Source organism: Populus trichocarpa, chromosome 15 (genome assembly GCF_000002775.5).
Source record: "Populus trichocarpa isolate Nisqually-1 chromosome 15, P.trichocarpa_v4.1, whole genome shotgun sequence".
NCBI classification, from domain to species: Eukaryota; Viridiplantae; Streptophyta; class Magnoliopsida; order Malpighiales; family Salicaceae; genus Populus; species Populus trichocarpa.
In genome coordinates this window covers 13609140-13623136 of record NC_037299.2, presented here as the reverse complement: position 1 = coordinate 13623136, position 13997 = coordinate 13609140, and the positions used below count along the sequence as shown (strand labels likewise).

The 13997-nt window shown below is 33.5% G+C and overlaps 2 protein-coding genes across 28 annotated transcripts in view; one reads left to right on the top strand and one right to left on the bottom strand.

The window, feature by feature from the left end:
• The window catches only part of LOC18105953 (chaperonin 60 subunit alpha 2, chloroplastic), a 58478-nt gene that overhangs the window by 33955 nt on the left and 10526 nt on the right, over window positions 1-13997 (bottom strand). For 2 of the 19 annotated variants that reach the window (XM_052447549.1, XM_052447552.1), the window contains exon 9: window positions 2820-3023. The exons of 6 other annotated variants lie outside the window; for them this stretch is intronic. In XM_052447549.1, coding sequence (XP_052303509.1) covers window positions 2820-3023 — 204 coding nt within the window. Of the gene's footprint in view, window positions 1-2174; window positions 3024-3106; window positions 3255-3315; window positions 3335-3408; window positions 3610-13997 lie in introns of those variants that run through there. 11 more of the 19 variants (XR_008057473.1, XR_008057472.1, XM_052447543.1 and 8 more) reach the window with 11 other exon arrangements.
• Window positions 1-13997, top strand: part of LOC18110403 (MDIS1-interacting receptor like kinase 2) — a 132379-nt gene that overhangs the window by 115397 nt on the left and 2985 nt on the right. The gene's annotated exons all lie outside the window — the stretch shown is intronic.

Here is a 13997-nt window from a genome sequence, read left to right as displayed (position 1 = left end):
CTCTTGCTGCGTCATCTGGTGAGTCATTCACATGCCTTGGACAGTCCTTCGTCCAAGTTTTACATCGTGCCAAGTCAAGCCCCTGACTTGCACAAGCTGCTGCGCGCTGCCGAATTCGCATCTGCGTGCAGGCTGCCACTGTCTTCGCTGCCGAATTCCTCGACAGCCCCAGTTCTCGTCAGCCTATCCCCCTGACGAGTTTTCCTGCGTGGCCTGGACAGTCCATCGTCAAGTCAATGTTCGTCAACAATCTGCGCTGCCGATTTTCCTTGGACGAACCTACAGCCGCATAAATCTGCGCTGCTGATTTCTGCCCCTGTTGGCATGGCTACCAGCACCCTTAGGGCCTGTTTTGGCCAGCCTGCCGAAGCGTGCATCCCATGCACATTTGACACTGTTACAGCTTCCCTCTTAGAAAGAAACAAATAAGTAATACCTAACACAATTTAGAGTTGCAAAAACCTCGTATTAAAAATAGGAGATAGCCATCCTCTAATCTCAAATCTCTACCCCCTCGAACTTTTCCAGGATTTGAATCTAAAAAACCTCGTATTAAAAATTCAAAACTGCAAGGTCTTAACTCTTGAATGGATCGTCCCCCTATTCTTCCCAGCCCTGTGATAAGGAATGCTGCTTCTGTTCAAAAACTCTGTTGTAGAATTGTAGGCATAATTTTCTCTCAAGGTTCAGGTTAATTTTGTACCTGGAAGACCAACGGGCCTTGGCATCAAAACATTTTGTAATTTTCAACAGTTTTCAAGGGTTTACGCGATTATGCTGAATTATAAGTGAGATTTCCTGAATTGAGACAAGACCAAACCTACAGCCAGAAAAAGTCTTTATTTACCAAACAAAAACAGAGCGTCTCTGTATCTTTCCTCTGGGCTTCAAAAAATCTAATAGATCTTGTCTTATGGTAGGCTGCTTCAGTTCCCTTACGAAACTTTTATTATTGGGCTAGCCATACACTTTATATATTTCTAGCAATTCACATTACATCATCAAATGATACAAGTCTTGGATAAGAATCTACAACAACACTAGAACATCCTCGTTGACGATCCGTGCTTCCCTGCAAAAATCCATTAGTATCTTTCCAAGATCATGAAACTCCAAAACAAAGAACATCCAAAACCCTTTGCAAACTCCAACAGAACCCTAATTGAATATAACAGCTGAAAACATCCCAGTGAAGTGCTTGCGATTCAAAAAATGAAGTCTAATAATGGACTACTTGAAGCAAAGCAGAAGTTATGAGACACTTATGATGCGTCTGTTGTGGATAAAAAGGCTGTTTCCGTAGAAAGCATTTTTCAAGACGAATAGGAACGTTGTGGCAGTTGATTTGAAACATAGGAATTGGAAGGATCAAAATTCAGAATGTCTGAAAAGCAATGATACTTGATATGAATCCAGGTGGTGTGGTTAAGGTCAGGGTGATTTGGATGGCGAGAGGGGAGATATTGGAGAATGTGATGGGAGCACTAAATGCGTTGCTGATTTTTCAAGGTTGTGGAGATTCCCAGGAAGTGGACAGGGTTGCAGCCTCTAATTTCCACTTAAAGTTAGTGGATTCAATGCGTAGCTGATTTTTCAAGCAAAGACTGATTGGGAGGGGAACTTTGAAATCGTTAAACGGAATTGTGTCAAAAGGAAGAGGAAGAGGAAGATGAGAAAAGAGATGAAAGTAAGAAAGATGGGAAGTGTGTCAAAAGGAAGAGCGTTCATGAGTACTAGTAATATTCATGAGCTTATATTAGAAGGTGCATTGGGTACGACTGAGGAGAAAGGGGGATGGTAATGACATGGATGTCGAGAAAGGAGAGAAAGTAAGCAAGAAGAAGAAAATGATTTTCATATTTAGAGTAGGGATTGAGAAGGGAAATCTGTTCTCTATACTCTTGACATCATTGATAATAATCTACATGAGATTTACTCCTGCACTTCAACGCAGCCACATAAGCACATGCCCAAACTGAAATATTTCATTTAGTTTTCGAGCACCGGGGCTAAGTCCATTTCCATGAAAATGATAGAGGATGTACGTGTGCGCTTCTCATTCAAAACAAAAAGAAAATATGTTGAAAAATCAAACATTTGAAAACTCACAAAAGATGGAGCAGGCTGCTTCTCAAACAGCAGAACATGTTTTATAACACTACAAGGCAATCATCCAATAGCATACAAAAATCAATTAAATTTCATGGCAAAAGACCAAAACCTCGTTCAAATAAAATTGACAGATGAATCATATAGCAGTCAAGGGAAAATATAATTGATAAAATAAAGGTGATTTTCTGCTTGAATTGTGTCAGTGACTAACTTCAGTTGAAGATTTTAAAGAGGGCATCTGGATATGGGGATTACTCTTCCTATATGGCTACTTGCTGAGTTACTGGAATAGTAGTGAGTTTCTTGACAGGAAACCAGCCAGAAAATCAAATATAACAGAGACCAAACACAAAATTTAGGGGAGAAGTCGTCGATGTTTCAGCAGGGAGAACCAAGCATTTCCAGACAAATGCAAAGTCTTTCATTATGGCATTTGATGCTTTTGTGGTCTCAAGCATGATCCACCTGGTGATCCCAGAAGTTGTAAAGGCTTGTTGAAGAGACTTGCTTCACCTTCAAGTTGCATTCTGACCAGCCAACTCAAAACTGTTGATGTGAGCCATCAGAGCAATAAAATTTCTTCAGCTTCTTTCTACAATTTTATCAGCTCTTTTCCATTTTTCTCAAGGTGTAATTCCAGGAACACAAGGGACAGCGGGCTTGGGCTTCTTTATTTTTTCAACCAGCACAGCTTGAGTTGTTAGAACTATCCCAGCAATTGAGACAGCACTTTGAAGTGCACACCTAGAAACTCTACAAGGATCTACCACCCCTGCATTGAGAAGATCTTCATATCTACCAGTCATTGCATTGTAACCAGTTCTCCAGTCACAAGATCGAATATTATCCACCACAACTGCTCCATCAACCCCTGCATTAGTTGCAATTGTTTTTGCAGGTGCAAGAAGTGCCTGTAATGCATCATTGGTATGTGTTACTAAATCGGAGAAGAAATTTCCCATTATAGTCATTTAGAAACCACTACGCCCTGCATTTATAACCATTTCACAAGGATGTCCAACTTTATCACTAATTATGAAAGGAACCTTGGTCCGTTTTACAAGTCTTGTGCAATAATCTGCTTTAGCACCAGCCCATATAGCACTTGTGCATGGTAACTCATTCACAAACGCTGCTTATTTCTATTTGAGACGCAAAATTCACCAATCCAAATAAAGAAATGAGCATAAAAGGGACATCTCACAAAAGAAAAGAAAATCACCTTAGATCAAATCCTAGTGAGGCGAAAGTGTGAAGAAAATAACTTTTGAAAAAAGAAAGGAACCGAGAACTGACCTTTGCAACAATATCAGCACCAATCTTCTCATCTTCATCTTTCATGGAATTTTTTATTGAGGAGATCTGCTCCGAGAGATGTACATTTGTTGCACCACCACCAGGTACTATCCCTTCATCCATGGCAGCAAATGTAGCATTCTTTGCATCTTCAATTCTGAGTTTCCTATCTTCCAGTTCTGTCTCCGTGTGTGCTCCTACCTAAATTTGCATGCTAAACAAGTTAAATTTAAAGATAACTTCAAAATAAAAAACCACCAAACAAAATATTAGAGTCCTGTCGTTTGTCTTTGTATTTCTTAAGGAAAACAGGGCAGAAAATTCATCCCTGCTACTGAGCTAATGCCACTCAAGGAGCCTTTAAAACGGAACCCTTTGCTTCTTTCAGACATTGCCATAGCATGCTCCTCGGCCCATAACCTAGCAAGTCTAGATTTTATAAGAAAATAAAAAACAATTAAATTAATGTGACTCCGTAAAAATGTGTTTAATTGAAATTAGTTTATCATTAATAATATATTAATAAATTAGTTTCATTCTATTAATAATTAAATCTAAAAACAGATGGATTTTTTATATAAAAAATAGCATTATTAACTATGTTTATTTTGTACCCAAACGTTAACCAGAGTAGTTCATGTGTTCCTGTTCACCAATAGTTTTTTTTATTTTTCCGTCTTGAGCATGTACAGAACGTGTTTAAAACCAGCAAAACCCAAAAAATATAATTACATAAGCGATAGATTAATGCAAGAATGTACACATTCCATGCACGAAACAGAAGAATCAGACGGCAAATACAATCATCACAGGTCTTCGTCCTCCACGGATGGCCTCTCAGCTCAATGTTAACCTTCTCTAAAGCACCATTCTTGTCTTTGTAGTTTCCTTTTGATTTTCTGTCCATTTCCCACACGTGTTGCTCTTCTCTTTATATATATTAACAAAACAATTTCTATGTGTTAGCCCTAAACCACCATACATCCAATGTCGACATACTCCAATTCTTTTTCCAAAAGAATTATAGCGGTTGGAGAAAAGGCACACCATGTAGATCAACATAAATAATGAGATTATCTTGTTTACTTGTTGAATTTTATTAATTAATTTGGATTCAGACTTAAAAAAATTATAAATATTGTGAGATAACATTTCAATCAATCAAATATAATTGAAAACACGATGCATTTTGGACAGTTTAGATGTAAGCAAGTTTTGTTTTTGTGTCAATATCTCAATTTAATCCATTATAAAAAGGAAAAAAATTAGGACGGAATGGGTGTTCGAGAATATAGTAACTTTTGTTTTTTTAATCTATTTTAAAAATATATTTCATTTATCTAACTCAAATCCTATGAAAAAGAAATTTCTCTTAAATGCATTAAATTAGTATCACTGAGTATGATAAGATTTTATGCACTTGTGATTTTTCAAGTGCTTATCGCTATAATGTCAAGAAATTTCTCCATCACACAAGGATTTCTCATTTGTATTTAAAAGACATATATGATTGGGACAGTTGAAAGAAGGTAATCCAACAGAATGATAATCTCTGTTGGTCCTCTTAGCTCTGACTTGAAAGAAACCATGGTGAAGTCAGCGGTATTGCATTCAGAGTAATGCTATGTTTAAGGAAAAACTTTTAACAAATTTATAAAGAATGGAAACAATGGCAGCAGTGGTAATTTAGTAAACTTTATGGCTGTTTATTTTATGTTTCTATTCGTTACATATTCATTTTACAAATCATTACTCTTGCATTTATGCTTGGCTTGTAAGTATGTTTCCTTCTTATCATGGGTTCTGTGAATTCCTTGAACAATTTTTTCTGTTGTTGCCATTTTCTTCTACCATTGTTTTCCAGAATTGGCTTCTTCATAAGAGCACCAATAACAATATCATGGTATGTCTTTTCTAAGCAGGAGTCTCGCAAGGATTGGTTGTCAATATTGATGATTGTCACATCGGCTAGGTCATCTATAAACATAAGACACTTGGAGAAAGCTACTGTCTCTACTGGAAAGGAAGGCTTACTGTCAGAAGGAAATGCTGCATACAATTGGTCCAGGTATTCCCCGACTCTTGCTCGCCTTATAACTAGTGCTCCTGCTAGGTTGCTGAAAAGTTAGCCCATTACTGGACTGACTTCACGAAGCCGATCCACATAGTCTAACCCCTCTAGTTTGAGATTTATACTATGATTTGAGTGATACAATTATCTAACACCATATAAACTATAATTATCAACATTATATCTGTATAAAAGTTAAAAACTGACTGAATTATTTGTTGGAGAATTGATCTCCCTCAGAATCAAACCACTGCCCAGAAAGTCAAGATGAAAAGCTTATTTATTTTATTGAAATTACTTGGAAAAAATTTAATGTAATATGGAAAATTACTGATGTGCCGTTGAGCAATGTTTCAAAAAACTTAAATTAAACAACAATTAGTCTTACTAGAAATTCATACCACAACGTTTTGCCTGGCAGAGTACTACATGACTCACAGAGGCACCAGTTTGCGAGAGTGAAGTTTGTTGTGGTAGCATAGAAAATCCACTTTGATTGTGCTTGTGTTTGGTGTGGCTTTATGAAGTGGCCTTGTACCGAGAAGCTTAAACTTTGAGCTAAATGGCAAATGCTCTACCATGGTATGGGAGTTAGGCACATTATACCACTTAATGTTGTCTGGTTTTCCTTTGAGACTTTGAACCATGTGCTAGACCAATAGTTAATGTTAGATGACTGTTTCATGATCTGAGTAAAAAATGAAGCCTATGGGCATAGGTTCCCTCTTTTCACAGGAAACAAGATCTGAGTAAAAAATGAAGCCTATGGACATAGGTTCCCTCTTTTCACAGGAAACAATGGGAAAATAGTATGGACAATCATGATTCTGAGGTTCTTATGAAGCCTATGGGCATAGGTTCCCTCTTTTCTCCATACAGCATCTCAATTTCATTGTCTGCTGTACTGTATTCAGGAGGTTACCTTGTTCACATGGAAAATCCAAATTATTTTGTGCAAATTGAATGTTGTTGAAATCTACAGACAGGAATCTCTTTCAATTGCAGATGCGTTACTCTTTTCCATACGGGCTCCTTGTTATAACTAACCATGCATCTTTTTCCATGGTAGATGTGATGATTCACTCCCTTCAGTAATATTTGAAGACTGTTTAGCAGATAAACTAACAGAAAAACCTCAAGTAAAATCTTCAACAAGTCACTTGACAAGTTGAGTATTGAAAATACCTACACACCAATTTATCAGTTAGAGATCTCCTATACAAGATGGAAATGAATATACACCCAAAGGAAAACCGATGAAAAGTATTGCATCTTTACTGAATGATCCTTACGCAAAGCATATGGATGTTATTTGACAGTCACCTCTATTTGTGGGGTTAGGTTCATATCCTACAAACTGTTCCGGAAACATAATTGTCAGAGATTCTAAGAAAATTGCCCTAATGTAAAAGAAGAAGAAGAAGAAGAAAGAAATAATAATAAAATAAAAAGAAGAAGAAAAGGGCGCCAGAGCAGTCTATTTTCTGCCTGATTGTTTCGCCCATGGCTGTAGAATGGCAGCCAGACTAATAGTCACAAATCACGCTCTGAGCTGTAAGTTTGTTGGATTATTCTAGTGGGAGACACATAAAATGTTTAAATTTTATTTATCAAAGTTTTGTTTTAATTAAAAGGTTATTACTATAAAAAAAATAGAAAACTTCAATCATACCGAATAAATTATTAGCCATGGTTTCGCACTTTTGCATTTTTTTTCTCTCGTAATTGCACCTTTATTGTTTTAAATTATTGGCCCTATCCTAAAGTCTTCTAGTGGGATGACTTGTGATTGACTTGAATATCTACAGCTCAGTACTGGTGGCCAATGCTCCTAATTTTCTTTCTACAAGTTTTCATCCATGGCTATCGTCTGAAGGCTAACCATGTAAATATTGTCATTCCAATTTTTCTTTTTTGTTATATAACAATTTTTCTGAGGGAATTACGATGAAATGAAGCAAAAAAAAAAAAAAAAAAGAGCTCGCATTTACTGTCTGTAAAACTATCAGTTTTTTTTTACCATTAGAAATTAGCGACAGATAATGAAACTATCGACAAATATTATTTCGACGGACGGATCCCATTGATAAATTAGTTGGTAAAATTTTCATAGACGGAATAGTAATTTCACATCGACGGAAAAATTCCGCCGGAAAAAATATTAAATGTTGTAGTGATTGTGGTAATAATTATTGTTCAAAGTGTTTTTTATTTTGAAATATATTAAAATAATATTTTTTTATATTTTAAATTTTATTTTTTATGTTAATACATCAAATCGATCTAAAAACACAAAAAAAAAATAAAAAAAAAAATTTAAAAAAAAAATTTAAAAAATAAAAATAAACACACCATTAACATCAAGTCAATGATTGTCATTATACAAATAGTCTTCATCTCTTAATAATCAGGAGTCATGGAATGGTGGGGTACAAGCTAGCTATTATTAATTAATCGTAAAGTTCGGATTTCACATCATAGATAGAACCTAAAATAATTAGGGTAATTAAGGGGGAGAGAGAGAGAGTTGGATTTGTTATTTAACACAAGAAATGAATAGCTAGGAGAAAAAACAAGAAAATAATATAAAAATGCTTGAAGGATGATCACCCAATGCAGAGTCTCGCATTTTTTTTAATCATGAAATATTAAAAAAGTATGGATGAACTATTATTACTTACATGGTTTTCACTTGTTAAAGGGAAATTTCAGAGCAATGCAATGCAATAATAATGCTATTAAGCCTTTGGCATAGTATGGGAAATTTGGATGGTTAGAAAAAGATTTGTGATTGGGATACATCGTTCTTCATCGCCTCGCTTTATGATTGAATTTAATTGATAAAAACTTCTTAATTATACATAGGATTTGATTTGTTTAGAGGTCTTTCTGGAGGGAATCCCTTTATGGTCTTCCTCATAGAGTTATATTCATAGGCTCATAAGGCTTGTTTGGGTATTTCTTTCTTGTATCCCTTCCTGTATTTTCAGTTTCTTTCTCCTTGTATTCCTTTTCGCTATTTAGCCTCCAATTTTGGCTCTAGTTTCTTTTTAATAAAATTCGATTATTACAAAAAATAAATAAATAAAAAATAGCAAACTGTAGTACTGTTCAACCCCTCTTAGGACGCAGCTGAATATTCAATCTTCTTACTTGTACCTGTCCAAAAGAAACTTACCACACGGTACAAACTTTTATGCAAGAGTAACACTCGTACCCCTAGTTAAAAAAAAAAAAAAAAATCCTCCATGAGATAATAAATTCAAGAACGCCTTGTTCAGGATTCCTCTGAAACCTCCATAAGAGTATTAAAAAGGGAAAAATTTATTAGATAATAAATTCATGTTTCTTATTCGAACAAGAACGCCTTGTTCTTTGGAAAAAAACAAGGCAGGGTTTAAAATGCGGCTCTGAACGCCTTATTCGAAACAAGAACGGAAAAAACCTCCATGAGACAAGGGGTTGATCTTTGAATAAGAAAAATAGTGGATGTAAAGGGTCCAAATGAATTGCATTATTAGAAAAACGGCTTGTTTATTGGAATATTTATCTCTTAAAAAAATATAATTATTAGATATATGTAAGTTAATTTTAAAAATCTATTTTTATATGGTTCTTTAATTTTAAAAACCGTTTTCTAGAAACAATATATATATATGATTTACTCTCTGACCTTAGAGATAAAGTGAACAGATATTCACATTCTATCTAATTCCAACATAAATATTCTAATAATCGTGATAAATACTTCATTTAAATTAGTCTACACATGCATGCTCCTGCTATCACGCAAACAATTATTCCATCTTGAGTCAAAGTAAAGTCAATGAAAATGTTATCACTAAAGGAGTCAATTAATAGATGAGTCCAGTACTCAGTCCTTGATCTTCTCTGGTGGCCTGACTTTGCATGAACGTCAATTATAAAAAATAATTTTAGAATTACGACTATTTTCCACGGATCATGTTAAACAGAGGCTAGTTAATAGAGAGAGATGAATTTCTACAAACAAAATAAAATCAGTTCAAAGAAGTGCCAAGATCGAATGCTCCTAATCTCCTTTCTAACCACCAGCAAACGACATGAATTTCATGGGAAACATCACCAATGCTGAAACCCAAAGATATCCAATCATGAATGGAAGACCATAGTATTCTACACCTCTTTTCAGACGCAACTGTCTATATAGCAAAAACATTAACCACGTGAATTAATGTTGTTCCACTTTTGAAATTTCATGGGAAACATCCAATCAAGAATGGAAGACATCCAATTAAGACGCAACTGTCTATCTTCTTAAGAAATTTTCGATCATGACCAAGACAAATGAATTCCTGCACAAAGGGTAATTAAGGGAGAGATAGAGTTAGATTTGTTGCTTAACACAAGCAATGAATAACTAGGAGAAAAAACAAGAAAATATTATAAAAATGGTTGAAGGATGATCACTCAATGCAGAGTCTCGTATTTTTTTTTTTAATCATGGAATATAATAATTTTATTAAGCACATAATGGTGCAAAATAATATATCTCTCATATTTTATTAAAAAAAAAGTTGTCAGAATAGGTCCGTAGCTGAAACCCCAACACAAGTATTCTAATAATTGTGACAAATACTTCATTTCCCTTCTAGAATTGCAATTTAAATTAGTCTACAAGTACTCCTTCTAGGATAGAATTGAATATTTCATCTTGATTGATCGCTAACTGATTTTTGGATTCATAACTAATGTATAAATAGGGTTGGTTTTTTCAGGGTTTTATATTTATATGAATCTAAATTTATGTACGAACTCATCATTTAATTAGAGTTATTAGCAATATTAATAACAAAATTAATTTCATAATATAATTTAATTATCTTAATACAAGAGTTAAATATAACACCGAACTGTTTCACTTGATCGAATTTGAACATAACTCAAACTAATCGAACCTAACTCACCGGATAAAACTCTATTGTCGGGTCAACGGGTCAATCGAATTGACCAACGGGTCAACCACTATACAAACCAACCGGTTGACGAGTTTAGACTACTTGGTTAGCTGGTATCAACAATTGAACCGGGTGACTAGTTGATGGAGATTTCTAGAATCCCGACCTACTAGTAAAAAATTTACATAACCCAAAAATAACAAATATTTTGTTCTTTAATAAATCCATAATCCAGATATCAACCCAGTTCGTTTTAGTCCAACTAACACCCTAAAAAATCAACTAAAAACTCTTAAATCATTCATATATCAAAACAATATATTAAACATTTTGAATCCCTAAAATATTTTTTTAATCCATCAACTATCAAATCCCCAATGAAAAACAACAAAAAAAAAAAACAATAGGTAAGGTCGACGTAATACTTACTTATTTCTTCGACCCTTTATAAAATAAGCTTAAGTTTAAAGATAGCTGAATCCTTTGATATTTTGATAGGATAGTCACGGTAAGAGAAGAAAAAGAGAAAAGAGAGACAACAATGTTCCGACAACCTTTTCTTTAAATACCTAGATTAATTAGGTTGGATTTGTGCTAAATTTTTGCCTTGGATCTGATGGGACAAAACATGGGTCTCACAATTATGGTAATTACATGTGAATACGAATGAAGCCGCGTCCGAAAATGTGAAACACGAGAAAGCTGTAGATTTCAGAATTCGTGAAAAACATCCATTGGTTGACTTAACGTTCTAAGCTTTTGAGATTTCACATGAATGTAGTTCCAATCATGAATGGAAGACCAAAGTATTCTACACCTCTTCAGACGCAACTGTCTATTGACCAAGACAAACAAATTCCTTTCCGGCTCAAGGAAAGTTTCCACCTTGTGACTCCAAAGGCATGTATAAATGTATGCAGGGAACTTAATTGAAAAAAAGTAAAGCTTCTTTTTGACCATCCAATAATAATAGTCATAACATGAGAGAAGAAAACTATTTTTTTTTTTGAGACATGAAAACTAGAAAATAATAATAAATAAAATAAATAAATCTTTAAATGAAAAATAACTATATTTGTAATTAGTCAAAACCTTCAAAAATAAAAACATCATAACATGAGAGAAGAAAACTATATTTCTTGAGACATGAAAACTAGAAAAGCCTAATAATAATAAATAAATCTTTCTTTACTTGCTTATGCTCGCATCCATACCTTTGTTGTTTATTTCCTTACTTGCTTATGCTTCCTTCTTTACTTCTTTTGCTTACTCAGCTACTGGAGCTGAAGTAGCAAATGGAAGGAAACAAGCAGAAGCTCTTCTAAGATATTAAAACGGAAAAATCTATTAAATAATAAATTCTTGTTTCTTATTCGAAACAAGAATGCCTTGTTTTTTTTTCTTGGAAAAAATATAATTATTAGATATATGTAAGTGAATTTTAAAAATCTATTTTTATATGGTTCTTTTAAAATTAAAATAGATATTCTTACAAAAAGCTACGATTTAGAAAGATATATTTTGTTAGATGATGAGCTGTTCTTTTCATATTTAAAGCCAGATTCAACATGAGCATCAAACAAGCCAATCCATTGAAAGGGGCAGTTGGTTTCGGGCTGGTGTGATCGGATTCCTTGGCTAGTGAAGATGGTGATGCTTTGAGGTTGAACGACTAAAGGTTGAATATACGAAGAAAAGAAAATATCAACACATGAAATATTATAAGCATATAAAATTTTTCATAGGATTTTTAATAGTACAAGATTTGCAAAAATAAAGTCAAATAAATTTTAGACACTTAAATAAATAGAATAAAAGGTTAGACATTTTGCTGAAATATTCTATTTTCTTGCTTTGTATAAAATTTCTAGTCATGATGCTAAAAGAAACCATACAGTTTAGTGTAGTTAGTGTTGTGGTAGTTGTTGTTTTTAATTTAAAATATTTTTTATTAATTGTAAAGTTCGGATTTCACATCATAGACAAAACAAAATCCTGCTCAAGGAAGTTTCCACCTTGTGAGTCCCTTGTATAAATGTATGCAGGGAAAATCATTGTCAGGGAACTTAATTCAAAAAAAGTAAAGCTTCTTTTTTAAATATAATGTATTGGTATGACATTAAAATTTAACATTTATGCATGATAAAAAAATTTTATATTTTTTTATGATATTAGCCAAATAATAGAAACTATTTTTTTATAATTTAATTTTCAATAAAATCACTTTTAAAACCAGCTAATGAGGCCTAAATTATTTTTTTTATTAGGGTATACAGAACCAAATACCAACACACAACACCAGGGTCTCACGTCATAGATTTTTAGAATGAGTGGTTTATATTAAAGAATAAAATTTCAGGAAATAAAATAAATTACTGATCGGTCTAAAGAAATTTCCTGCTAGTCTCCCCGGGTTTTTTCATTTGAAGTCATGAATACTCTGATTTTTCAGGATTACTTCTCAATATCTTACTTACCTTACATGCCTACCCAAATATGTCCTTCGGCAATTTAATTCATTTCTAACGAAGATGCTGACTGGCTGGGTGGCTTCCTCTGCCTCCAGCCCTCCACCTTTAATTGATCTATCTTCCTCGATAGGTGGCGCGAGTTTCTTCACATGGTGAACTGACTTTTTTATAACATAAAAAATAACAATGGCCCCAGAAATCTAAATGTGAATTAAAACAAATTAACTTTTAAATTTAAGTGAGGTGTTAGAAAATAATATAAATTATATTTTGGAATCTTATCTAACAGTTTAAGATATTAGGTTGAGATGGTTCTTTGATATGATATCAGAGTCTTGATGACCAAGCGGTCACGAGTTCGAATCTCACTATCCCCATTTATTTAATAAAAAATAGGCACAAGGTGTTGTGGGCCTGTGCAAGTTTCAAGTCCAAAGGGCTTTTACTTAAGGAAGTGTGTTAGAGAATAATATAAATTATATCTTAAGACCTTACTTAATAGCTTAAGCTATTGGGTTGAGATTTCAAAACCTGTAAACAAAATAATCTAATAGAAAAAAAAAAGACTTAATTTTAAAAAGAACTAAATTTTGAAGAATAAAGCTGAACTGTCTAAATCATGAGATATGGATAATTTGAATGGAAGGAAACTGAATAAAATAATGAACTTCATTTTTCAAAATGAACTTTGTGGGAAGTTATTATTCAATTTAATTTAATTAAGGGGTAAAATTAAAAAAAAAATCAAATTAACAAAAAAATCCAAAACAAAAAAATTTTAAGAGATCAAAGATCAAATTTTTTTTAAAAAAAATCAGGATCCAAAAATAAAATTAAAAACAAATTAAAATTTGATAAATAAATCAAAATTAAAAATCAAAAGACTTTATTTCCGGTCAAGATTGAATGTTGTTACCCTGTCCAGCTGCACCTTTCTTTCAATCTTACTCATGAATTTATAATCTATCATTTCTTTTCCATATATATACGTGTGCAGGGCAAATCATTTTATACATCCTTTTTAAGAAATTAAACCACCAAGGCCATGGCTTCCCACATCTTTCTCTTTTCCACACCTTTTTTGGTTTTTTCCTTGCTTGCTTATGCTTC